Source organism: Caretta caretta, chromosome 19 (genome assembly GCF_965140235.1).
Source record: "Caretta caretta isolate rCarCar2 chromosome 19, rCarCar1.hap1, whole genome shotgun sequence".
In the NCBI taxonomy this organism is placed as follows: domain Eukaryota; kingdom Metazoa; phylum Chordata; order Testudines; family Cheloniidae; genus Caretta; species Caretta caretta.
In genome coordinates, this window is record NC_134224.1 from 7,566,467 (window position 1) to 7,591,934 (window position 25,468).

The 25,468-nt window shown below is 47.2% G+C and overlaps 1 protein-coding gene across 28 annotated transcripts in view; it reads left to right on the forward strand.

The window, feature by feature from the left end:
* The window catches only part of MACF1 (microtubule actin crosslinking factor 1), a 252,185-nt gene that overhangs the window by 140,165 nt on the left and 86,552 nt on the right, over nt 1-25,468 (forward strand). For 22 of the 28 annotated variants that reach the window (XM_048825763.2, XM_048825769.2, XM_048825770.2 and 19 more), the window contains 17 exons: nt 309-461; nt 711-799; nt 1,615-1,750; nt 5,367-10,730; nt 11,220-11,369; nt 12,034-12,249; nt 12,369-12,518; nt 13,739-13,972; nt 15,484-15,633; nt 15,728-15,961; nt 16,642-16,869; nt 17,751-18,272; nt 18,888-19,064; nt 19,284-19,407; nt 20,157-20,365; nt 20,913-21,230; nt 22,749-22,915. In XM_048825763.2, coding sequence (XP_048681720.2) covers nt 309-461; nt 711-799; nt 1,615-1,750; nt 5,367-10,730; nt 11,220-11,369; nt 12,034-12,249; nt 12,369-12,518; nt 13,739-13,972; nt 15,484-15,633; nt 15,728-15,961; nt 16,642-16,869; nt 17,751-18,272; nt 18,888-19,064; nt 19,284-19,407; nt 20,157-20,365; nt 20,913-21,230; nt 22,749-22,915 — 8,621 coding nt within the window. The remainder of the gene's footprint in view (nt 1-308; nt 462-710; nt 800-1,614; nt 1,751-5,366; nt 10,731-11,219; nt 11,370-12,033; nt 12,250-12,368; nt 12,519-13,738; nt 13,973-15,483; nt 15,634-15,727; nt 15,962-16,641; nt 16,870-17,750; nt 18,273-18,887; nt 19,065-19,283; nt 19,408-20,156; nt 20,366-20,912; nt 21,231-22,748; nt 22,916-25,468) is intronic. The other 6 variants (XM_048825766.2, XM_048825768.2, XM_048825767.2 and 3 more) reach the window with 2 other exon arrangements.

Here is a 25,468-nt window from a genome sequence, read left to right on the forward strand (position 1 = left end):
AGATAATACTCAGTCCTGCCGTGAGTGTGGGGGACCGGACTAGAGACCTCCTGAGGTTCCTTCCAGCCCTACGATTCTGTGATTCTAAAGTCATAATTAATACATTCAGAACTCCCAGGCCCAGTGGTCATTTTCTGCCAGTGATTCTTCCTCTGCTTCAGACCCCCTTCCCGTTTCCTGGTTAGAGCATATTTCAGTTCCTTCCACCAAATGGCTATATGCCTGATTGGTGCTGGGCTCTGGCTGCAGTAATTCTGGGCCCCTCTGTACATTAATGCAGGATATTTTCCTGTCTCCCCCATGTATAGAAAGCAGTAGAGGAGGAGAAGCAGGAGCATGTGGACAAGGTGAAAGAACTCCTGGGCTGGGTCTCTGGTTTGAAACAGAGCACGCAAGTCAGGACTGGTCCACTCAAGAGCAAAGAGCTGGGAGACATTGAGAAATCCATCTCGGAGCAGCAGGTAAATCAGGAGACCTGTGTCCCTCCCTCTCTCTGATATGTGCATGGTACCTGTACTTAGTCATTTTCATACTGCTGTTATACATACTAAAACTACATTATCCTGCTATTTCCAACTGAGCTTTCCAAAACCACTGAAGGAAAGCAACCTTAATGCTTCCTGTGTAACACTGAGCATGTGCTGTAACCTCAGGGGAATTGCTTCCCTTCTTTCCAACCTGGAATTTAGCTTTCCTCTTGTTCTCAACAGGCTCTAAATGAGGAGCTGGCTGCAAGGAAAGAGCAGGTCTCAGAGGCCATCAAAACTGCACAGATCTTCCTGGCAAAACATAGCCACAAGTGAGTACAATACAAATAGTGGTGAATAAGAGAAAGGAGAGTGGGGAAGGGTAGTACACCTCTTTGTCAGAAGAAAAGGTGATGGTAAATACAAAGGAAATTAACCTCAAGTTATTCTAATGGCCAGATTACTCGAACACACTGATGAGATTCCATGGGTGGGCAGGTATTCTTCGAATCCAGGTGACGGTTGTGAATGGTGACCAGGTGTATGTGAAAATGGCAAGCTTTATCAAAAAATTCGCCCCAATAGAGATTCCCAATTTTGTTCCAGGCCATTTTACAACCCAGAAACTTTGCTTTTGGCTAAAATGACCCATTTTGCTCTGAAGCATAAAAATTCAAATCTTGTGTGTTTAAATATACAAAGGCATCTCAGTGGGAACAGAATTGAGGAGCTTTGAGAATTTAGTGGATTTTAGCTTGAAAATTGGACCATGTGAATGAAAATAGGCCCATTTTTTGTATAGGAAAACGACATACTGTCACTCCCCCCCCCCCCCAATGGAACCATTGTTGTGCATTTGAAATGGAATGCAAAACCATTGAATTCTCTTGCGAGGGTTTCACCCCATCCTGGTAATTCACAACCTCAGCTATTTTGCTTAGTTTCATTCCTGATTCGGTCCCTGTGCTCAGCCGAGTGTGACTGGCATAGCAATGCACTTAACCCTTCAGCTGAGGCATGAGCAGTGTGAGAAGGGGATTCCATTATGTGCTTGCCATTTTGTATTCGGAGGAGAAAATCTGAAATACATGGAGCTGCATGTCACTTTCTTGGACTCCATGAAGAGATTTCCTGTCCCATCTTGCAGGCTTTCTGACCAGGAGAACGAACAAATTTCCACCCAACTCAGTGCCCTAAAGGACACTTATCATCAGCTCTGCAGCGACTCTGCGGAACAGTTCCAACAGCTTCAGAGCCATCTGGCCCAGGAGACGGAGCACAAGGTACCTTTTCCCATCCCGTCTATCGCATAGATCTGAGTTACCTTTCCTCAGGGCATGAAAGAGGCTTTGCTTGGTTGCGTGTCTCATGACCACCGGCCATTCACAGCCTGTTTGCTTTGTCCTTAATCTCACATGATCAGCCACTCTTCCATTTTGTCCCATACATTGCACTCGGGGGTCCGGGCTGAGTTGGTCATTGGAGGCTGAGTAGAAGAGGTTTTCGTATTCTGTTCCAGGTTGTTAGGGGATGGGTCTCCTCTGCAGTGTTGTTAATCAGGGCTGATCCCCAGGCTACAGAGTTGACTTAATCTTGTAATGGGAAAGAAGGGAGGTGGACATCTGATCTATTAAGGAGACAGAGTGGCCATGGGGGTATCCTTTCAGCTCTTTTAAAATAGAGAGCGTACAGTCATGTAGGACCTGGGTGAGACCTGCAAGCGGTGCTTAATTTGCAGTGAGAGGTGCCAGGGCTCAAGCAATTAGGTGCTGAGGCTCCAGCATTTTTTTTACATTCATAGCTGATGCAGCAAGCTCAGAGGTGCCGGGTCTCAGCCCTGGCACAAATTAAGCACTTCCTGCAAGGACATTTTGATTACGTCTCTTGCCAGAAGATCGGCTGCATAGAGACTGGTGTATGGGCAATCTTTTTCACACCTCCAGGCATAAATTGTGGAATGCACTACTAAGAAGTAGACTTGCCTTGAATAGTAGGAAATTGAGATCCTCTCGGTGTGGAATGCAGCCCTGCATCATCCCCTTGATAGACCCTCAGCTAATCTGAGAAACCTTCACTGACTGAGTAGCTGGACCCCTGTCCATCTCCCATTTGCATCCGATAATGTTCCTGTCAATCTCCGTTTCATGTTACACTCATGCGCTAGGTGGGAAGGGTTTGAAGTTCCTTCCTATCACCTCTGTTATTGGTGTTAGCTGTCTTCAGTCATTCATGGATATACCTGTATGTGTATGTAAATGTATATATATGTGTCCAATGGATATCTCTGTGTGTTTGCTTGCTAGCTCCCTGTATTTTGAAGCACTGGCCAAGTTGGACATGATTTTGTGATAGCCAAAACTGAAATGGGAGATAGTGAAGTCCCAGTCCAGCAGATCAAGTGAAAAGGATGGCAAGGCCATTGAGTTTATTTATGGGAAATCTAAACTCCCACACTTTCAGTGCTGTATGCATAAAAATGAAGCACACATATTTCTATCTAAAGAGACATATTTCTATCCTGGTTCAGATGTCTCGGTCCAGTGATGATTTTTTTTTTTTTTTTTTTACTTTGCTAGCAGCAGAAAAGTCATGCTGCCATTTCAGCAATGACTCCGAGCTTAGAGGTAGCACTCTCCCCAGTTAAATTGTCATGTCATTAATCCCACCTACCTCACTGCTGCCAGAAAAGAAGCTAAAAATGGCCCTGCAGGTCCAAAGCGAGTGGGATGCAGATTCTTTCCTCTCCCCGCTCCTCCCGCAGAAAGAAAAATGCTTTCATACAAAAGTCTTCCCTACAGTTGGCTGTGTTTTATTTATACAGCATGAAAACATTTGGGGGGTGTCAGTTTCCTTTTACATTTCTGTTTTGCTGAAAGGGGTGTACTTTGCTTCCTAATTATGACAGGCCCCCAGATTTGTGGCCTCCCGGCTAACCAAGATTAGCACGGAGAGCTGTCATTGGCACTCTCTGTGAAGCCCAAAAGTGGGACAGGATTAGAACTATTTATAAGAGGCACTTTAGGGCTTCTCTTATGGATACTTGGCCCGTATGAGGGAGTATCTTTAGGGCTATCATTGCTTCATGGTATGGTTGCTTCATTGTAGAAGGGAGCCCCATGGAGAAGTTTTAACATTTGCTCGCTGGAAAGAGCCGAGACTCAGCGAAAGGGTATCAAATTAAAAAGAGGAAACCAAAGCAAAACTGCAGCCCGCGCTACATTGAGCATGATGTGTCCCTGTACAGTTTGTGTTTCATGTCAAGTATTGTTACGATTAACTGACATCCTTGCTTACAAGTTTAACTAACCCTCCGGAACCTTAAACACACACCCCACACAAAGCAGAACGAGGACGACCTGCGTGGGGGGTTCTTTTTTGCAAAACAAAACGGTCGCATGCTGGACGCTAACACCAAGCTTTACACTGTGTGTGTGATACGGCTGAGCTGCTCCATAAGGCTCTGTCTTTAACTGCTCAAGGCACACCCTGCAACTCTGGTAAGTAAAAGCCTTTTATGTCCTCTCTCTCTTCCTCTGTCTTTCTGTGGCTTGTTGAGGATGGACTGTGCATGCTGGGTTCTGACAGTGCTCTTAGAGAGTTTAAGAGCCTTCTAATAGTTCCCCCCCATCCACCCTGTAAAAAAGAGCGTGAGGGTAAATTCAGACCAACTCGCTGGAAGTGGTGTGTTTGTGGGTACCATATCCAAGCTGCCACGTCCTATTGAACATTCTCATGGGACTATAAGGGGACACGTCTGCAAACAGAAATTTGAGCGTCTTAAAGATATGAACTGAACTGATTGCATTATTCACAAAATCCAGATTCCCGTATTTCCCCTCTGCATGGGATTCCCTCTGGGGTATCTCCCAGTGTCCCAGGCTCTCATACCTGAGCAACGGGAGTGTAGAAAGCAGGAGCTCTGGTGTACATACTATAGGGGATGCTCATTCCCATTTCGTCATCTTTGAGAATCCTGCTCCCTCCTGAGCATTCCCCTGCTTGTGCTCATAACACCAAGAAAAAAGACCTTCCAGAAATACTTGAGGCGGGTGCTATTTTTGGAGCCTCAGTCCTGATCATGGTGCTTTCCACCCTGGCACCTAGTGTAGTCTGGAGCTATGTTTTCCCCGAGGCCTGGCCTGAGCTACTGGAGAGTTGGTCATTTCTGAAATACTCCAGGGAGGGAAGTTGTGATGGCAGTGCCAGAGAATGCTGCACTACAGCCTGCTTGCATGGGCAGAGGTGACTCCCCTGCCCTTTGGTGCATGGCTGGTCTGCTGTCGCTGGTGAGCTGGTATCTGCCACGGGGTTCCCTCTTTCCTGTTGGTGGCTGGCACTGCAGATCTGCATGGCAGGCACTATGGGGGCAACTACACCAGTGGGAGATTTCTGAACCACTGAAGGTGCTTTTCCTTTTGTCCTGTTGCCTCATAGGGAGCACAAAACTGGGTTCATATTGTCCGTCCCCTTTTGCATTGAAGTGTTGAAAGGCTAAAGTGCACGTCTGTCTGAATGTGTCTCTCTCTATCTGTTGGTCGTTCCGAGGGACGTTCGAAAGCTGGGGTTTTGCCGCTTGCCGCTTTGCTGTGTTATTGTAATGATGGGTGTCGAAATGTCTCAGTGCTGCCGCACAGGAGACTAGATGAGCTCTAAAACAACATGCAAGTTAGAAAATATAGAGTTGTTTACATGAGCGTCTCGCTCAGATGCACTCGGCGTTGCATGTCATACCCGTTGGGATCTGCTCTCTAGTCTTTTAGGCTTTTTGTTTTGTTTTTCCTTGTCCTGGAATCTGAGGCATCCCTGGACTTGATGCACTGTAGTTACTCGAAATGATGGTTTGCTTTTAGCAGCCTCTGTGGTTCTGATTTGATTTTTATTTTCTCTCTCCATTTTTAGGGATGTGACACAGTTGCGGGAGTGATAGACTTGGGCACAGTGGAAATATTCCCTATCTTTGGTGCCATGCAGAAAGGTCTCATAGACCAGGACACAGGCCTTGTACTGCTGGAGGCTCAGGTTATCACGTCTGGCCTAGTCGTTCCTGAGACCAACGAGAAGCTCTCTTTGGCAGAAGGCCTGGCAAGAGACATCATCGATCCCAGGACTCTCCAGCTGCTGCAGGAGCTGCAGGATACCCTTCTTCTGATACGTCAAATTCGCTTGGAAGGAAAACGGTTTCTGCCCACAGTTTCTGCAGTAGAAGAGGGAAAGATCAGTGAGGATGTTGGACTGAAGATTTTAGAAGTTCACCTTGTTACAGGGGGTTTTCTAGACCCTTCAGGTCAAGGCCGGATCAGCTTGGAAAAGGCTGTTCAAGAAGGCCTCATAACTACTCAGCTTCACTCAAAACTGGCCTCTCGCCTGAGATCTTGCAGGAATTTGATTGACCCCAACACAGCCAAGAAAATCAGCTTGACTGAGCTAATGCAGCGATGTATCATTCACCAAGAGACTGGCCTGAGATTGCTGCCCATCAAGCAGCTGGCAGGTGGGATGGTGAGCCTGAAATCAGGTAGGAAAGTGAGCATCTTCCGTGCTGTCCAGGAGGGGCTAATAGATAGGCAGGTCACTGTGCGGCTGTTGGAAGCCCAGCTTTTTGCTGGGGGCATTGTAGACCCCAGAACAGGGCACAGACTGACTGTGGACGAGGCAGTGAGACATAATTTGATTGACCAGGATATGGCATGTGCACTCTTGATCCGACAACTTCAGACAGGTGGCATTATAGATACTGTCACGGGAGAGAGACTGACAATAGATGAAGCAGTAAAGAGAGATTTAGTAGCCTCGAGGATTGCGCTGGTGATCCTGGAATCCCTTTGGTCCTTTATGGGGCTGTTGTGGCCCGAGTCAGGCGAGATCCTCCCAGTTGCAGATGCCCTAGAGCAGGGCATCCTGTCCACTGAATTGGCTCATAAGATTCTTCGTAACAGGCAACTCATCAAGGCTCTCTTCATACCAGAAACCACAGAGGTCTTGACCTGGAAGAAAGCAGCAGAGCATGGCATCTTGGAGAGAGATGTTGCCAAGAAGCTAAAATCTACCGTCATACCTGACGTGATGCCCAGTATGCAGCTGGCAGGCTCTGCAGCCAGAAGCAAACTGAGCGTGGGCTCTGCAGGAGGGAGTCATGAAGACCAAAGTCACCCTCTACTAAGGAGTGATGATGATAGGCTGATATTCCATTTGATGACCCACAGCTATATCAACATCCACAATGGCCACAAGCTGCTCCTAGTCGATGGGGAGTTAAATGATCTCACTAAAGCCGTTATACCCGCTCAAGAAAATGGATCAAGTACTCACCTGTTGGACGTTAACAAGGATGGTTACAAAGGTCTGGAAGTCCTTGAGGAGGTAGGAGACTGGGAGAGTGCAACTACTGAAAGGGAGCCCTGTAATGATTTGGCTTTGAAGCAACTTGAGTTTCAATTTACCGCTTTGAAAGAAGAGAAAGAAGTGTCAGAAAATACGTCTCTAGATGATAAAAATCCAGTGATACAAATTGGAAGTTTTCCCTCAAAGTATAAAGAAAAAACTCTGAATCTGAAGGAACAGGAAGAGATTTCTGCAAAGCAAACTTCTATTCAGAGTGAAATTGATGCTGAATCTGCAAGAGAACAAAGGCTGACTATAACCAGGAGTGGAAATCAAATAGAATTGTCTAGGCCAGAATCTGCTAATGACCCCATTAGAATCAGCTTTGAGATAAAGCCCAGAGAAGCAAAGGAAATGCTGGTGGAGATGGGGATAGATTCCAGTGGTGCTAAACTTTTAATAGATGAAGTCAAAGATAGAGCACCTGAAATGGTAAGAGATGGTGTGAGAAAAGAAACCTACATATCTGTGGATGAATCAGAGAATACTGAGAAACCACAAATCATGCAAGAGAAAACTCAGAGAAGGGTGGAATCTGAAATAGAGACACAAGCTATTACGGATAAGAATTTGTTGAATAAGGAAAAAGCTAAGAACAGATCAGTGAAAAGAGAGGAAATCGTGCCTCTTAAAACTGGAGATGAGAAGCAAATGGAAGAAAGAGAAACAGAAAAAACTGAAAGCGCAAGAGTATTGGAAGTAGAAGACACGGATGTGGAAGATTTATCAGTTGATTTCAGTATTCGTGAAACTTCTGTGCTACCCAAACATTCTATGGAAGTGGGAGAAGACTGCACTTTAACAAATCTGGTGGCGCAACTCCAAGGTGGGGGTATATACCATGAGCAGATGGGCAAGAATCTTCTTCTGAATGAAGCCGTAGCTTGTGGTGTAGTGTCCAGCCACACAGCTGTTAAACTGATGGAGAAAATGAAAATGTTCAATGGCTTCTTCGACTCTCACACATGTGAATCGTTAACCACCGAAGAAGTCATTAGTGAAGGTCTGATGGATGAGAAACTTCTGCATGAGGTGCTCACATCTGATAAAGCTATAAGTGGTGTTCTCGACCCATGTAGTAATATTGTCTACTCTGTCAAGGGTGCGGCTGAGGTTGGCCTACTGGATGAGGAAACAGCATTGAGAATTTTAGAAGGACAAGTAGTTACTGGAGGAATTGTTGACTTGAAACGAGGCAAAAAAATATCAGTCACTTTGGCTTTAAATCTTGGCTTGATCGAGCCCTCCAGTCAAGAGGAACTTATAAAGTTAGAGAAAGCTTCTAAAGGAAAAGATGCTGAAGATGAAACTAGACAGAAACTCATTGGATTACAGGCTGAAACATGTGGAATTATGGATCCTAAAACTAAAGAACCGTTAACTATTGTCCAGTCGGTTGAAAAAGGGCTTCTCAATAAAGGGAAAGCCCTTCAACTCTTGACCAAACAGATAGCAGATGGAGGAATTATTCACCACATGTCTGGAATGAGACTTTCAGTAAATAACGCAATGAAACATGGATTGATTGATCAAGACTTGTGCAAAGAACTCATAAAGTCTGAAAGTGTGTGTCTGCACCAGTATGTTCATCCAGAAAGAAAGGAGCTTGTATCCTTACCCAAGGCAGTGTCATTAGGGCTAATTAACTTGGACTTTCACGCTGAAATCCAAGAAGTACAGGCTTTGAGTGGAAGTGTTATTGACCCTGTTTCTGGACAGAGGCTGGCTTTGTCTAAAGCTGTAAAGGAGGGATTGTTATCTGAGCCAGTTATGGAAAAGGCAGTGTTGTCTTCCGATATGAAACATGGAATTGTAGATCCTGAGAGCTGTATGATCATTCCCTATTCAGAATTTATAAAGAAATGTAAAATTGACATTGAATCTGGACAAAGGTATCTGGAGCTTGTTCCTTTCCGAGCAATCAAGGACAAGGTGACAGGGAACGCTCTGACGTGTGCTCAGGCTGTGAAGCTGGGGGAAATAGACCTGTTGCCCACCTTAAGAGTACTGCAGGCTCAAGCAGACACTGGTGGCATTGTGGATGGTGCTACGGGCAAAAGACTGTCTCTGATGTCTGCTTTGGAACGGGAAGTGGTGGATGAAGAAATGGTGAGAATCATTGCATCGAACCAGATGATGGCTGGAGGGATTGTTGACACTAATATTGGGGAGAGCTTAAAGGAAGCTGTTGAAAGAGGACTAATCAGCCAAAAATTAACTGTGGCTGTTCAGGAAGGCATTTGGATACTCAATGACAAATCTGATCCTGAAGAGTGGAGAGAATATAAATGCCACTCCCAGCAGCTACTGCAAAATGGAACACCCAAAGAGGAAAGTGTGGCCATGGATAGTCCTGCTACGGAGATGACTGATGATGATGAACACAAAGCTAGATGCGAAGCAATGGGCTACAGTGCAGCTGGAGATGCTGATTCTGATCGATCACATAAGACAATGAGTATAATGAAAAAAGAGGTGCTGAAATCACTTCCTCCTGAAACTTCAGAGGAAGGTGTAGTGGGTCAACTCTTAGGAGAGGCTGAATTGTCCCCTGAACCTCCCTTAGTATTAGCCACAATGCCTGTATCTCCAGCATTTAAGACCCAGAAAAGAGAGATTAGGAAAAACAGATCACAGGAACCCTGGAAAGAGAAATTGAGGGAGAGGGAAGAAGTAGCTGAGGAGACAGAAGAGAAAAGAGAGAGACTGGAGGCAGGGAGAGAGCAATCATTTGCTGGTGAAATGATGTATCAAAGTGATGGGGACAAAGAAGGAATAGAGAGAGCCTTTTTCAGTAAAGATGGGGTTCTGGGAAAGACAGAAGCTACAGCTATGGCTTCTGAAGTAGATCAAAGAAACTTAGATGAGAGAATGGAGGGGTCAAAAGCAGTAGAGGCAGTATCAAAAGAATCAGTTTCTGTGGATCAAGGAGAGGAAGAAATAGTCTACATAAACGCTAAGGAACCCTTCAAGCTTGCAATTGGCGATAAGCATATTGAAGACAAACCTGTAGATGAAATACCAGTGAAGCATGCTGAAACTACACCACAGAGACCAGAGGCAAAAATTCTTGAGATCAGAAGTCTTGGTGCTCCAGAAATGTTGAGTGAGGCTGATCTAAAACCCATGGGAAAGAAGAAAACTGAGATAAAGAATCCAAAGCAGATCAGTATCCCAGGAGAAACCACTAAACTAGGGAAATCTTCCAAGGAAAAACAGTCCCTTCCTATCCCAGATTCCAAAGAAACGTTGATGAGGAAGATCAAGGAGGAATTGATCTCAAGTATTCAGGAATCAGCGTGTGAAACCACCACCAAGAAAACAGCTGGTGGGTTGCTGAGCAGCATTGCTGAACAAAAGCAAGCAGAGATTAGCAAGAAACAGGTTCCTGAAAGAGAAAAGGAAGCGACCGCTTTGGGCCTGAAAGAGAATATCAAAGGTGATCAGAAATTCACCATTGCCCCAAAGAGAGATGCACTCCAAGAGACAATCGGAGAGATCAGAAATGGCAAGGACACTTCTGTAACAGATAAATCAGAGGAAAAGATACCCCAAACAATGACCAAAGAGGAAACCAGAGATCTGGTATCCACCACAGTGTGTATTGCAGAGAGAAAAATTCCAGAGTTAATTACCGGAGAGGAATCCACAGGTGATCTAGAATCTTCTGTAATCCCTGAACTAGAGAAACAGACTCTGAAAGAAACAACCACAGAGTTCACCATGGATGAAGCAAGGTCCTCTACAGCCTTCAAATCAGAAGGAAAGACACCCCAGGAAATAACCAGAGACGACAGCAACGGTGATCAAGAACCACGCTTAACTATGGCAGACAGGGAGAGATGGCAAGAACCTTCAAGAGAATCTACAAAACCAGCCAAGGTAAATGTTGTGTTGTTTTTTTTAAATTCCCGGGTATTTATGTATATTTGATATAAATGAGCATGATTTAGAACAAAGTTGACAGCAAGAAGGATAAAGGTAGTGAATGTAGAGCACCTATTGGGAGTTGCAGCCCCAGAAGATCGTAGCTGGAGTTGATTTGGCAAATGAAACTGTGATGTATTGGGGGAAACATTTGAACCTCAGTTATATTTTATGAGAACATTACTTATAAATGACAGATACATAAGCCCATTGTTTGGCAGCTGGATGATAACACTGCAGATTTGTTGCTATTTTTAAGGTTTGTTGGAAAAAGAGTACATTTTATTTCTCCGTAGTAAATCTTGTAGATAAGATTAGCAAGGGAGCAGTCCCTAATGTGGAAAATTGCTGAGAGAGAGAATGCTAAGAGTTCTTTAAAATAATCTCATTCTGATTTACTTTTCTCTCAAAATCTGAAGTATGTTTTGTCTTTTGACTCCGCAGACTGTGTTCAGCAAGCAGCTTTGTCTGGAACATGATGAGAAGCTGGTGTCTTATCTGTCCATGCTCCGAGATATTGAGATGAAAATTAAACAGGTTCAACCGGCGGAGCTGAATTTAGAAGCGCTGCAAGACCTGCTGCATCAGGCTGAGGTCAGGGTGGGGCACTGTACTAAAATTAGTCCAGTTCCAGTGCTCTTCTCTCTGGGTTAGTTCTTTTAGGGCGGTTTATGCACGGGCTCACTGGGCTTTAGCAGCTGCTAACTGTCTCTTGTGAGCACGATGAGGAACTTTAGTCTGGGATCTAAAAGATATCTTTCTTTCTGGCTCAGGTCTTCGTCCATGTTTAGACAATAAATTCATTTAATTCACAGTTAGGTTTGCTGTCTGGAATGAATTACTGTAACCTGGCCAGATGAGAATAGTGGGATGAATTGGTGGATGGTAATGAATCATTGTAGCAGATACACAGATTGTTTGAATCCAGTTTCTTCCAGCCTTTGTTTTACTGTGGCTATGTCTACACCGCAAAGAAAAAACCCGTGGTATAGAGTCCCAAAGCCCGGGTCAGTTGACTCAGATAGTGTAGACATTCGGGCTAGGACAAGGGCTGGGCTCTGAGACCCTCCCCCTCACTCAGCCTAAGCCCAATGACTACACTGCTATGCTGCGTGAGTCAGTTGACCCAGGGTCTGAGACTCAGTGCCAAGAATTGGCTTTTTTTTTTTTTTTTGCAGTGTAGGCGTACCCTGTGAATGCTGTCAGTGAGCGTATGAAATCATTGTGTCTTGGACTTAAAGATACTGTCTTGCCTCAGGTCCTGGATGTGGAACTGAAGGATCTGTCCTCTCCAGTGAATCAAGAGCTGGACTCTGTGAAGTGGATTGTGGCCAACCAGCCCCAAGAAGTCCCTGAACAATTGCTGAAAGCCTTGGAGAAAGATGCCAAGAACCTCCAGAAGTCTTTTAGCTCAGTGAGCGATGCCTTGGAGGCCTGGCTGCTAAACCTGCGTGGTGCTGCAGAAACTGAAAAGGTACAACTCACAAACAGACTTTTGTCCTCCCTTTGCTGCTTCAACCCTATACTGAGAGATCTCTGCATTCATTCCTTCGTTAGTTGCCTGGTTTTAATTAGAGTACTTTTCATTTTCAGGCTAAAGTCTTAACACGGCATAAGACGCTTGAGGGCAAACTGGAAGAGCTGCAGAACTGGGTCTGCGATACCGCATTATCTCTGGACAGCAGTGATTACCACCATGCAACTGAAGGGAACAGCTTGACTTGCTGCCTGCAACACTATAAGGTAGCCATAGCAACAGCCCTAATCCTGACTGATCAAACTGTGGCCTCCTCCAGGGGTTGCTTTTAATCCAGCCTTCCTCCTTGATTCTTTGTGGCTTTCCCTTTGTCGATTATTGTGCAAGGAGATGCCAGTATTCTAGCCTGTTTTTCAGTCCTTGTGCTCTTGGGAGCATGAGTAATGATGCCATGCAGAGGTGAAAGGAGCCAAGGGTTTTTTTTTTCTCCTGTTTTGTCTCAGCAACAAGTAAAATATCCTATTGCTGCTCAGCCCTTCAAAGAACATAGGGAAATAAATAAAAAAAAAAGTCACAATCTCCTCCAGAGCACGACCTGGAGCCTTTACTGAGTGCCCCACACTCTTGGGAGTGGCGCTCACACTGGTCAGTGGAAGCTGTCCTCACGGCTCACAGAGCTATGCTTTTGAGACCCAAGCAGTGCGGGGCAGGGGGCTAAGGTGTTGGAAGAAGAGGTAGCTCCAGGAGTGGTTTTTGCTGCTACACCACGATCTGCAGAGTGAGGAAGCTGGAGGGCGATTGGCATATAGAGTATAAACAGTCGCTTCTGAATCTGGGTACATCTCCAGCGCTGCACCGCACACGCATCGAGAAACTGGCTCTGACTCGGATGCCAATGACAGGAGGGGTTTTTTCCAAAGGTGTTGGGAGGTCTGGTATAAAGAGAAAGGAGGAGACTTGGGAAACCGCTGCTTTCCACACATCGTCTTACTCGTGTGCTGCTGTACGCGCTTCTGTTAGGGCTTCTCTGTACAAACACTTACTTGGTGGGAAGCTGGGGTATGCATCTACGTCGCACTAGCCTGCCGCTTACAAAGTGTGTGTGCGGACCCTCCTGCCGCGTGCTAAAAATTGTCCGGGTGCTTTGATCTAAGCTGCTTTGGAACAGGAGTAGATTAAAGTACACTACAGAACTTCTAGTGCTTGGCAGGTGGCTTCACTTGGACACTTAGTTTGCAGCAGGCTAGTGCGGGGTAGTTTTACAACCCAGCTTGCCGCGAACTAAGTGTTCACTTAGACAAGCTCTTCGTGTATCGCTGGGTGCCTGAAATATCTTGTTCTCTCGATGAAGATCTGGCTGAAATCTCTCTGCTTCTGTGCCGTAGGATTCTCTTTGCCCATGGATCATGTCCAAAAACAGCAGCTTAGGAAAGTGCACACAAACCAGACTCACTTCACTGACTAGCTTTTTCTCTCTTCTGTTCAGGAGTTGAAACATCCCCTTGCTCACACCAAGTCTGAGCTCGATGCAACTGCTTTCGACATTCAGTTCTTTATCTCTGAGCACGCCCAGGACTTGACCCCGCAACAGAGCAGGCAGCTGCTGAGACTGCTCAATGAACTGCAGAAGTCTTTCCGGGACCTTTCCGAGCGTGTGGCAGCTCAGGTGGAGGTCCTGCAGGTCTGTCTCCGGCAAGTGGAGCAGACTGATGAGGTGAAGGTCGTGAGGCCTGTTGTGTTTTGTTAACTGAGATGTTTTCAAGGACATGCCGTGAAACACTTGCCGTTCTGTGTTCCGGTTTTGGGTGTGTGACTTTGAAATGATTCATGGCACAGCAGGAGTTTCTTGAAAAGAGTCGATTGCTCCTTTCTATTACCCTACCCATCCCATCTTTCAAGGGACTGAGTTTCTTTGCCTTCCCTTATTCAAACTAACCAAGCTCTTGAGGGCTCTAGATGGGACAGCTGGTCAGTCCCTTTGGCTTTCGGCTCTGGAAACCTGCCTGAGTCTAGCTGAGATCATATGTGCATTGGTTTAGTGGACTCAACCTAGTTCCTGTAAGGTCCACACCAGAAAATGATGGCACAAACTGGCATTGTTCAACCCGAATGATAACCAGTGTTGCTAGTTTCTCATTTTCCTTGCACAGTTAATGGTCTGTAGACACATGAGAACAGCCCTTTGAATAATATCTAAATGTCGTGTCACACAGCAGCCGCCCACACAAGCTCCTGATACTCTGCTGTGTTCCCGCAGCCCACATAATTGCATGGACCTTTTCACTCCAGACACTATTAATACTGTAATGTTTTTATTAACAGTTGCTCTCAATAACACTCTGCCTATGCCATCTCTGTGTGTGTATTAACCAGTTTGCTTTGCTTTTTCAGATTCAGTGTGCACCCATCCTAACCCAGGAAGATCTCGCTTTGCAGCCGAAGAGCTCTTAAGAGCGCTCTTTTGAATTGCTTCTGTTGTTTATCTTAAAGATTGAAAGAAATGACCACAGCATTTTGCACAAGTTTGTATGTTTAGTTGCTACGGCACCAGAAGAAACCGTTTTTTCCCTGCTAGCAAAGAGAAGTTTTTTGTGAGGACTGTCAGGGTCACACATCATGCTCAATTGCTCAAACAGGCGCTTCTGTATTGTGCGGTAGTGGCAAAACCTAGGAATTGGATCAGCTACAGAAACATTTTGTCTCCCTGGGCTCTCACGCCAACCCTGGTGTGAAAATAAACCTGACTCGGGTCAGCCAATGTTCCAAAGCCGCAGCCCTGCATGATGCCAGTGCGTTACGCGTGGCCAGCCTGTCTAGAGATGGCATTACATGGGTTTCTGGTATATTTTAAATTTCTTGAGGTTGAGAGGAAGGACAAAGCCAGAGCAACATTTGGTTAATTGTACCAAGGAGGGCTGTGCTTTGATTGTTGCCCCTATGAAATTATTAAACATTTGTGGAATGGTCTCCCATCTAAGGAGAGAAGACAGCTTGAATGACAAAAAAACGTGTATTTAAAGAGATCCCGTCCTTCAAATACTGTTGGGCTCTGATACACGTTCATGCAGCCTGGCTGAGAGCAGAGGGCTTCAAAAGGTGTTTTCTGTGCTGCCTCCTATCCTATCAGGTGCTCAGACTGTAACTCTTCTGCCTTGCTTTTCAGAGACATGGTGGCATTGAATGAACGATGTGTCTTAAACGGCCTCCTCTCTTCTCTTCCCCTCAATACAGACTCTCCAGGAGCAGCAAGCAATGCGCAGTCGGAAGCTGGAGGAGCTCCACGCCTGGCTGGGCCAGGCGGAGAACACACTGAGGGACCAGCAGAGAGCAGCCAATGAAGGGGACCTACCTATGCTGCAGCAAAGGCAAAGTGACGTTAAGGTCAGTGCTAGAATAGTTGTGGGGGGCAAGAAGGGGGCAAAAGAGATGTCAGATGGCACAGAAAAGTTGTATGATTCTTCCACAATGCTCTTAGGACCTGCAGAGGAACATTCAGAGCCGGGCTGCCTCTTTCGTGGGTGTCTTGAAAGCAACCGAAGAGTTCTTAGAGGAGAACAGGGCCAAGATGAACCCCGGGGAGCTGGCAGCCCTGCAAGAGAAACTCCGCCTCGCCAAGGAGCAGTTCCAGTCTCTGCAGGAGAGGACTGAAGTGGCCCAGAAAGAACTGGAGAGCACAGTGACGGCTGCAATGCAACAGGAGACGGAAAAGGTAACACACAAAGAACAAAAGGAGGGGGGACTTTTAATGTGGGGAGGCAGCTTGGCCTAGTGGGTATGCCACTGGCCGGGGAGTTGAGAAACCTGTTGAGTTGAGAAATTCTGTTCCTGGCTCTGCAACTGTTTTTGCTTGGTGACCTTGTCTCCACCGTGTCTCCACTCTGTGCCTCGGTTTCCCCATCTGTAAAACGTTGGTATTGACTCCCCTTGTAAAGCACTTTGAGAGCTATGGATTAGACATGCTAGGTATTTATAATACTAATACAATATTCGTTGGAATGTAAAGCAGCCCAGGGCAGAGTAAAGGAGCTTTGCTCTGATGTCAGGACTTGGTAATAAACTTCCAGTGCAGCTTTTTGAAGTAATTTGGCGCCTCTGAAAATCTAACAGTGTCTCAACCTCCCCAGATAAGCCCCAGGGGTGTACCTCAAGGAACCACTTGGATGTGTGCACCCGTGTGCGCACACTGCTCGTGCACTCACTCACTCACTCTGTATCAGAAGCCCAGTTTGGGGCGTGTGTTGGCTGAGTAAGACTGTGGACTATGTGTTGTGCTGGGCTGAGAATCACAAAATCAGTCAGATGCCAGGATTCTCCCTCTCCTGATACAGCAGCTTATACAAATACAAAAAGAACAGCCCTCCTCATCCGGAATATTTGTTGTTTTTTCAGGTGAAAGCTGCCAAAGAATTGGAGGAGAACAGGAGTAAGATTGAGTCGCTTCTAAAGTGGGTGACATCATTAGAACAGACGGGGGAGCTCTCTGAGCACAAACCTCGCCCAATGGAACAAGCTCTGGGAGCAGTCCAGGGGAAAAGCACCCAGGACATCCTCGACGGTCACTTGGTGGAAGTGGACCGAGTGGAAGAGAGCCTTGATGGGCAGTATGAGAGGCTGAAGGTTAGAATGCCGCCATGTCCGACCTACCTGGCTGATATTACGTTAGATCTTAGTGCTGCCAAGCACAGTGACGACCCTGCCACCAGCAAGTGGCGTTGAATGCATGGATGTGTTCGCCATGCTACGCAGTTGTGTTCCGGTGTAACCGGGCATCAAGGCTCTGGTGCGCTAGAAGGGGAGACCCCTGAACTTGTGGGATCCTCCTGGCACAGCAGACAGAAGGACATAGAGTTGTGAAAGTGGAGAGACATGGTTTTTTGTCTGCCTCAGCTGTAATTTATTAGCGGTGTGATGAGTAATGCAGAGTACTTTACAGTCAGGTCGCAAGATGATGCTGTCAGGGTAACTCGCAGGGGAGGGGTTAGTTGTTTGCCAGCACAGTGAAGAGAGGTCTGTCAGTAGTTCTGGTGCTGAGGGCTTGTCTGCATGGGGAAGTTCATGCACAGTGGGCTAGGAGTAAATGTAAAGCGCACTCCTGACTCCACACCCACTCCCCATGTGAACACTCTTACTGCGCACTGTGAATGCCTCCAGGCAGTTTAGCTTAGCACGCTTCCAAAGTGCATAAAGCTCATGCACACACAGACAAGGTGGGCGAGTAATCTCTTTTATTGGACCGACTTCTGTTGGGGAGAGAGACGAGCGCGAGTCCAGTAAAAGGTATTCCCTCACCCACCGTGTCTCTCCAGTATCCTGGGGCTGACACGCACACAACAGCGAGCACAGAGGGGTTCTCAGTGCGCAGACCAGTGTCCGCACTGGGAGTTAGTGCGGAGTCGCTAGTGCACACCAGCTACTGAGGGCTTTTCCCCCAGGTAGATAAGTCCTTAGAGACATTAGATCGGTCACAAGGCAGCATGTTTGGTGTGTGTGTGTTTCAGGCACGCCATCAGGAGCTGCTCTCCCAGCAGCAAGATGTCATTCTAGCTACACAAACAGCACAGGCCTTCCTGGACAAACAGGGCCACAACCTAGCACCGGAGGAGAGGCAGAGGCTTCAGGGGAGGCTGGCAGAGCTGAAGGAGCAATACGCAGCCAACCTGTCGCAGTCGGAGAAGCAGCTGAAGCAAGTGCAGGTGCTGCGGGACGAGCTGCAGAAATTTATGCGGGATCACGGGGAGTTTGAGGCCTGGCTAGAGCAGGCGGAAAAGGAGCTGGAGCGGATGCACAAGGCGGACAGCGACCCTGAATCGCTGAGACCAATGCTTCTCCGGCAGGGAAGCTTCTCGGAAGATGTGATCTCCCACAAGGGGGATTTGCGGTTTGTTACCATGTCAGGACAGAAGGTGCTGGACGCAGAGAGTGCAGCCAAGGAAGATGGGCCTGAGCCATTAGCCACAGGAAACTTAGTCAAGAGCAAACTGGATGATGCAACAAAAAGATACACTGCTCTCCACTCAAAGGTACAGGAAACCCTTTCCAGCTCCATAGGATAAAGCTTTTATGGAGTTTCCTCTGTGCAGGGCTGTAGGGATGGTGGTAGCCGGTACTGCATGTAACTGGGAATTTACCTGTCAAATCTGCCCTGTTACCTTCTCTCTGACCGTTCTCCACCTTCCTACATCAGGAACACTTATACTGTTCAAACATTTTAAAGGTGTGAGCTCAGAAGAGGGCAGGGACTGTGTTATATGGTTCTTCCACCCATGCTAAAACTGAGGTCTTCCTCAGGGCTTGGCTCAATGGTAAGTTGGTGCGTGGCAGGCCAGGGTGTGAATTTACAGCACCCTAGCTTGCTGTGCGCTAACTCGCTGTAATGCGCTGACAATTCTCTAGTGCACTTTGACATATTCCCCTTCGAAACTGGAACCTTCACTGGTAGCATCCACGTAGCGACTTTGTGTCTGGCAGGCTAGTGCTCTGTACATTCACACCTCTGCTTGCCACACGCTAACCTGCGGTGTAGACAAGCCCTCGGTGAGTTTTCCCCCCTTTCTTCAAATTAAGGGGGCATGGAAGAGCAGGCTGCGGACCGTGATGGTTCATATCCCTGTCTCGGATTTTATTTTCCTGTGTAGTGTGCCAAGCTTGGTTCCCATCTGAACACCTTGCTGGATCGCTACCAGCAATTCCAGGAAGTGGCAGAAACTCTCAGGACGTGGCTGCAGGAGAGTGAAGCAGCCGTAGCAAAAGTCCTCTCTGAGACAGTTTCCTCGGACCCAGCGGTTCTGCAGAAGCAGCTCACCAATGCCAAGGTAAGGGATCTTTAGACTGTCTTTCTCCAGGCTGAGTGTACGACCCTCGTGGGCCAGACATCTCACCCTAAAATCCTGATTTCGATCTCCTGTTATATGGGTTACCTGGGGGACTGTTAAATTAAGGATGGAACCTACTAGACCAGTTCACCAGTGTGTCGCAGTCTCTTTGGTGTATGTTATTGCTGACGTTAGTGGTCTTGTCTTGTGTTGGAGCAGCAACTACAGGGAGATCTTGCTGAGCATCAGGTGCCCGTGGAGAAGCTGCAGAAAGCAGCACGTTCCCTCCTGGAGATAGAAGGAGAGCCAGCCCCTGATCGCAGACGCATTCAGGAAACCACAGGTACTGGGCAAAGCAGCCGTGTCCATTAGCATGTGCGAGTGTGAAGACAGACCACAGTTAAAAAGGGAACTCAAGCCCCCAAGTCAGATGAGTTCAGAAGAACACGGGATCAAAGTAGAAGAGCAACTTGTCTACAGTCCCTGTGTGCGCACACATACGCACCAATAGGGCAGTTCACCACCTTCCCAAAACACCTCCGGAGGCTGTTTGTTTCCTTCGGAGGATCCACACTTCTCTTTATGTTGAGAAAACAAGGGAGGGGAGGGAGGGACGTCTTGAGCAACAGGCAGCTTCTGCCTCAAGTAGTGAAAGAGACCTGTTGGTTTTAAAGTCGAGACAATACAATAGACCCCACTGAAATGGTCTTATCATAGTCCTGTTTCTGTGCTTTTGTGTATGTTTCTGGTTAACCTATACCCACGTGCCTTACCTCTAGAGTGGGAGCAGGTTACCCCACCTCTGCTACTGCAGGGTTCCTACACCTTCCTGTGTAGTATCTGGTGTGGGCCGCTGTCGCAGACAGGACACTGGGATAGATGGACCGTGGGTCAGTTCCTACGCTGCTGCTCTCTCTTTTGTTCACCCAGTGAGGTTTTTCCTGTTCTCTCTAACGAGTTCAGTAATTGAACCTTCGCAGCTCCGGCTCCTCCGGGTGATTTGGCTAGTTATTTGTGTTGGGGATAAACTCAGAGGTGACAATCACTCGCCCCTCTTGGTCATTTATTTTTATCCTGTGCTGAATTCCCCAGATTCCATCGTGAGCCGTTTTCAGAGCCTTTCTGGTCAGATGGCAGAGCGCTCGGATCTGCTGCAGAAGTCCATCGCCCAGTCCCAGAGCGTTCAAGAAGGACTGGAGACTCTTGTGCAGTCGATGGCTGAGATTGAGAAGAGCCTGGAAGGAGAGCAGCTGGCTTCCCTCTCGTCTCTCTCCATCCAGGAGTCACTCGCCACAAACGCTGTGAGATGTTCACTTAACTGCCTTTCAGAAAGAGCCTGCATTAGGTAGACGGTTCCTCTGCCTCTCGCCAACCTCTGAATGGGGCAGACATCTTAAAACATTCTGTGCTTTAATTGTATTGCATGTTCAAGTCATTTAAAGTCATGTTCAAGTCATTTAAATGTTCAAGTCATTTAAACCCATTTAAAAAGGAAGCGTTAAATCCATCCTTTACCTGAATTCGCTGAACTAGGAAATAGAGCCACCGAAACAGTTTACCTCCCTCCTCAACTAATGAGCAGCGTTTAGAGACGTTCACATTGGCTTGAGAGGAAATCCCTGTCCAGAAGCAGTGGATGAGGATAGACTGACAGTTCAGCATGAGCAGAGGCAGGGAAAAGCCAAAGTCAGACACAGTGGGGAAGGAGGGCACAGGGAGGACTGGGGGTGAAAATAATGCACGTGAATGTTGTCTAGAAATGTCATTTGCTTTAAGATTTCTAGTTCCAAAGGGCCCCCCGGCCAACTCATGCCACTTTGGTTTTCTCGGTGTCTATTCTGACAACAGAAGTTGAAGCAGGACATCGCCCGGCAGAAGAGCAGCCTAGAAGCCACCCGAGAAATGGTGACTCGATTCATGGAAACGGCCAGCAGCTCCGCAGCCTCAGCCCTGCAGGGCAAGTTGGCCGAGGTGACTGAGCATTTCAACAAGCTGTGCCGGCAGCAGCAGGAGAAGGAGAACGTGCTGAAGGGCCTCCTCCCGAAGGTGGAACAGTACGAGCACCTCTCCGAGAAGCTGCAGCAGTTCACAGAGAGCAGAGCTCGCATGCTGGCTTCCGGAAACCAGCCGGATCGTGACATCGCTCACTTCTCCCAGCAGATCCAGGTGAGAAGCGGGTTTTGTGCCTAAAGAAGAAAGGAGGCCCAGACTATGAGGCTTTTGTGAGGAGCCCTTTGCAGGCAGAGTGGAGGGATTTGTGCAGAGTAAATAACCCCCTGCATTCATCCCAGGCCATTGGGACCTGCAGTTACAGTAGCTATTTGCTCAGCCATTGGAGAAAGGGAACGAGATGGGGGCTTTGTAGCTCATTGCTGTTTCACTGCCCTGCGTGAACAGTCTAGGAGCAGTTCTAGACTAGAAAGACAATTCTGCCCAGTCCAGCTGGCTGGGGGCAGAGAACTAAAGGAGTGAACTCTGAACAGTTGGATTAGACCCAGGGCAAATATAGCTAGACCTCACTGGCTAAAAATCCCATCTGTTAATACTGCACAATGCCTACGCGTCAGTAAGTAGAATCGCTACCCTAGGACAGTGGTTTAGGGTATAGGACTGGGTCCATTGCACTGAATGGGACAAAATCATAGTGGTTTCATGGAGACCATGGTTCCTGCTAGCTGGGAACAGTATCTGCCCTAGATTCTCCCTGTAGCCCTTCTACCAATTCTGATGTGCAGGAGTTTCAGAAGTTGCTCTGATTCATGGTGACAAGTATCGGGGGTAGCTATGGTAGTCTGTATCCACAAAAACGACAAGGACTCCGGTGGCACCTTAAAGACTAACAGATTTATTTGAGCATAAGCTTTCATAGGTAAAAACCCCACTTCTGCAGATGCACGGAGAGAAAATTACAGACGCAGACATAAATACACTGACACATGAAGAGAAGGGAGTTACCTCACAAGTGGAGAACCAGTGTTAACAGGGCCAATTCGATCAGGGTGGATGTAGTCCACTCCCAATAATAGAGGAGGAGGTTCAATTCCAGGAGAGGCAAAGCTGTTTTTGTAATGAGCCAGCCTCTTCCAGTCCCTATTCAAGCCCAAATTAATGGTGTTAAATCTGCAAATGAATTTTAGTTCTGCTGTTTCTCTCTGAAGTCTGTTTCTGAGGTTTTTTTGTTCAAGTATGGCTACTTTCAAATCTGTTATAGAATGTCCAGGGAGATTGAAGTGTTCTCTCACTGGCTTTTGTATGTTACCGTTCCTGATGTCCGATTTGTGTCCATTATTATTCTTTTATGTAGGGACTGTCCGGTTTGGCCAATGTACATGGCAGAGGGGCATTGCTGGCACATGATGGCATATATCACATTAGTAGACGTGCAGGTGAATGAGCCTCTGATGGTGTGGCTGATGTGGTTGGGTCCTCTGATGGTGTCTCTAGAGTAGATATGGGGACAGAGTAGGCAACAAGGTTTGCTAAAGGGATTGGTTCCTGGGTTAGTGTTTCTGTGGTGTGGTGTGTAGTTGCTGGTGAGTATTTCATGCTGATTTATGGATAATTCATCTTATTTCCCTGTAGAGGGCACTATGTGCCCTAGTCAGTATCAAGGGCTGTGTCTGTTCATTTCTCCTGTTTGAACAAACACAGGAGCTTCATCCCCGCTCTTGTTTATCCTGACAGGAGCTGAATTTAGAAATGAGGCAGCACCAAGAGGACCTGGATACTATAGAGGGTCTGACCACAGAGCTGAGCTCCTTTGGTTTCCCAGTGGGCTCCTCTCAGCACCAAGCGAAGGTGCACAGTCTAAAACAGGATTTTGTGCAGCTGCAGAAGGCAGCAAAGGAGAGGTAAGACCTGAGATCACCTGTTCCCATCCTTCAGGGGCTGGATTGTGGAGACAGCTCTTAAAAATTGGCGGATGTGCTTCTCACTGATGGTGGAAGTTACTTAGCAATTGGGAGAGAGCTGACTAAGGTTCATTTTTGCTTTGGGGACCGTACGTTAACTTCTACCTCTGCTGTCCTCCTACGCTGCAAAACTTAATGCCGTCATCTCTCACTGACATTTTAAAAAAGGACGGCTGGAGGCGTTGTGAAAATGTGTGTGCTGCAAGAGCCGTGCTTTCTCAGCATGCAGGGGCTGCCACGAATCAAACCCACTCCTGCTCCCCCCAGGAGCGGATCACTGTATTGCATGGCATTGTGTGGCAGAGGTTCATTGGCCAGCGAAGGCGTGACAGACAATAGCTGCAGAAGGAGCCTCTTCGTTTTCCCTAGCTCAAGGGGGTTGCCACGGTGCAGGGTCTGTCTACAGAGAACGGGCGGCATTAAAACAGGGTTAAGTTAAAGAGGGTTCACGAGACCTCGTTCGCGATGGAGAGCGACGAGATGGGGGGAATAAACTGCTACGTGATGTTGTAAGCCTCTGCCAGAGCTCGGCATCCCTTCCGTTCAGATGCCTGACCGAATAGCAGCACGCCCAGGAACCTCAGCTGCGTTCCGAAGGGTGAGGAAGTCTCCTGTCTTCAAATTCCACAGTGATTTCGGAACTGCCGTAAGGGCAGCGAAGAAGGCAACGAATTTCATGGGTTACGCAGCACCGCACATACGGGAGCCACTGCAAGGGCGTGCTGTTGTAACCGCCTCCCACAGAAATCCCGCTGGTGACGTGGGGAGGCAAGGGAAAGGTCTGTCTTCGCTGCAGCCGTGGGGAATCTGATGGCACTTGTGTAAACGTACCGGAGCTAGCTGGAACGTCACTAGCTCGAGAACTGGAGCAGTGAAGCCGCAGCAGTGCGGGCTAGCTGCCCGAATAATTACCCAGGGTTCCAAGTGGGCTTGTACGGCCCATGCTGCCGTGACTTCACCGCTCTAGTATCCAACCTAGTTCAGGTCTGTCTGTATGAGCTAGTTACGCCCCGTGATTGCCATGTAGATGTACCCTTGGCCTGCCGTGCTTCCCTGCTTTCCCTGAATGCGAGCGTCTCTTGGAGGAGTGGGGCAAGAAGTGGTTGTCACAAAGTCGAGCAATATGAATGAGCTCCACTTTCCTGACAGCTCTACTACCCCATGCCAGGGATTGTCATGGGGTGGGCCACAGATTAATAGTGTCTCTCTCCTCAGCCTCCTCTTCCACTCGTGATCATGTGGCATATTTAACCACAGATATTATCTGCCCTTCCATTGAAGCTCATTCATGTGGAGCTCATTCCTATTGCTCTTGACGTTTGATTTAGTTGGGGATTGGTCCTGCTTTGAGCAAGGGACTGGACTAGATGATCTCCTGAGATCCCTTCCAACCCTGATATTCTGTGATTCTCTGATTAGCATGCAACATGCCAATGGTGACGACACAATTGTGGAAGAGAAATATTAAAGGAAGCATGTGGTACCCAGGTCTCGGGATACCCAGGACTGAGGGTCACCTTGTTACCCTCCGGCTGTAGTGAGAGGTAGACTTGGCTGTAGTAAGCTGGCTGTTAGCTCCCTGTCTTTGCCTTGCTGCTTACCAAGAGGTGCCCCTTGAGTCCCTTTGAACTATTCCTCTGTGACTCTCAGCCCCGACACTGGCTACTCACAATAATCCCCGAGCCTCTGCCCCCAAAGGAGCCGGGTACTCCAGTTTGCTAGTTTTACCTTAAACCACCACTCCTGTATATCGCACAGCACTTGTGAGCGCTGACATTAAGAAAGAAGTAGGTTTATTTAAGAAAGGATAGAGATTCAGCTAGAAACAAGGGAGTGCGGTGAAAACAAATGATGCAAACAAAATCATAAAACCTGAACTAGGGCCTACGCTTATTAATAGTTCCTTTTCCTATCTAATAAAATAGTTTTCCACCCTCAAAAAAATTTCAGTCTGTTGCAGAGACGGCTGGCTTCACAGAAACCAGGATCCAAACTGTCATGAAAATACCCCTGCTCCACAAGATGTCTCCTGAGTGAATGGATGCAGAGGCCTCTTGCCCCTTACTCTGAAACCTGTGTTTATACTGAAAGTCTGTTGTCTCTATTCATAGGGCAATACCCTGCCTGTTGTAATGTTCTTGTTTTTACCTCCAAGTGGTTTCAATTGTTTGCACTTGTCTTCCTTGGTTTTCCATTGATTGTTCTGTGATGGGGCAGTGAGAGACAATTGAACCTTGCATGACATCCCTGGCTAACTAAGGAGAGAGAGCAACTCCCTCCTGCATGAATAAACTGCCACCAGGTAGTTAATCCCTGGTGACTCCCCTTAACTTTAAGACCCTAAGGGAATAAACATCAATATATCTACCTTATTCCTTCAGTGTTACCTGTACGCACATCACACCATGATTATGAGTGCTGATAAATTGCAAGCTTTCAATAAAGACCTTACATGGTACCCAGTATGCATAGATACCCTGTGAACAATGTATT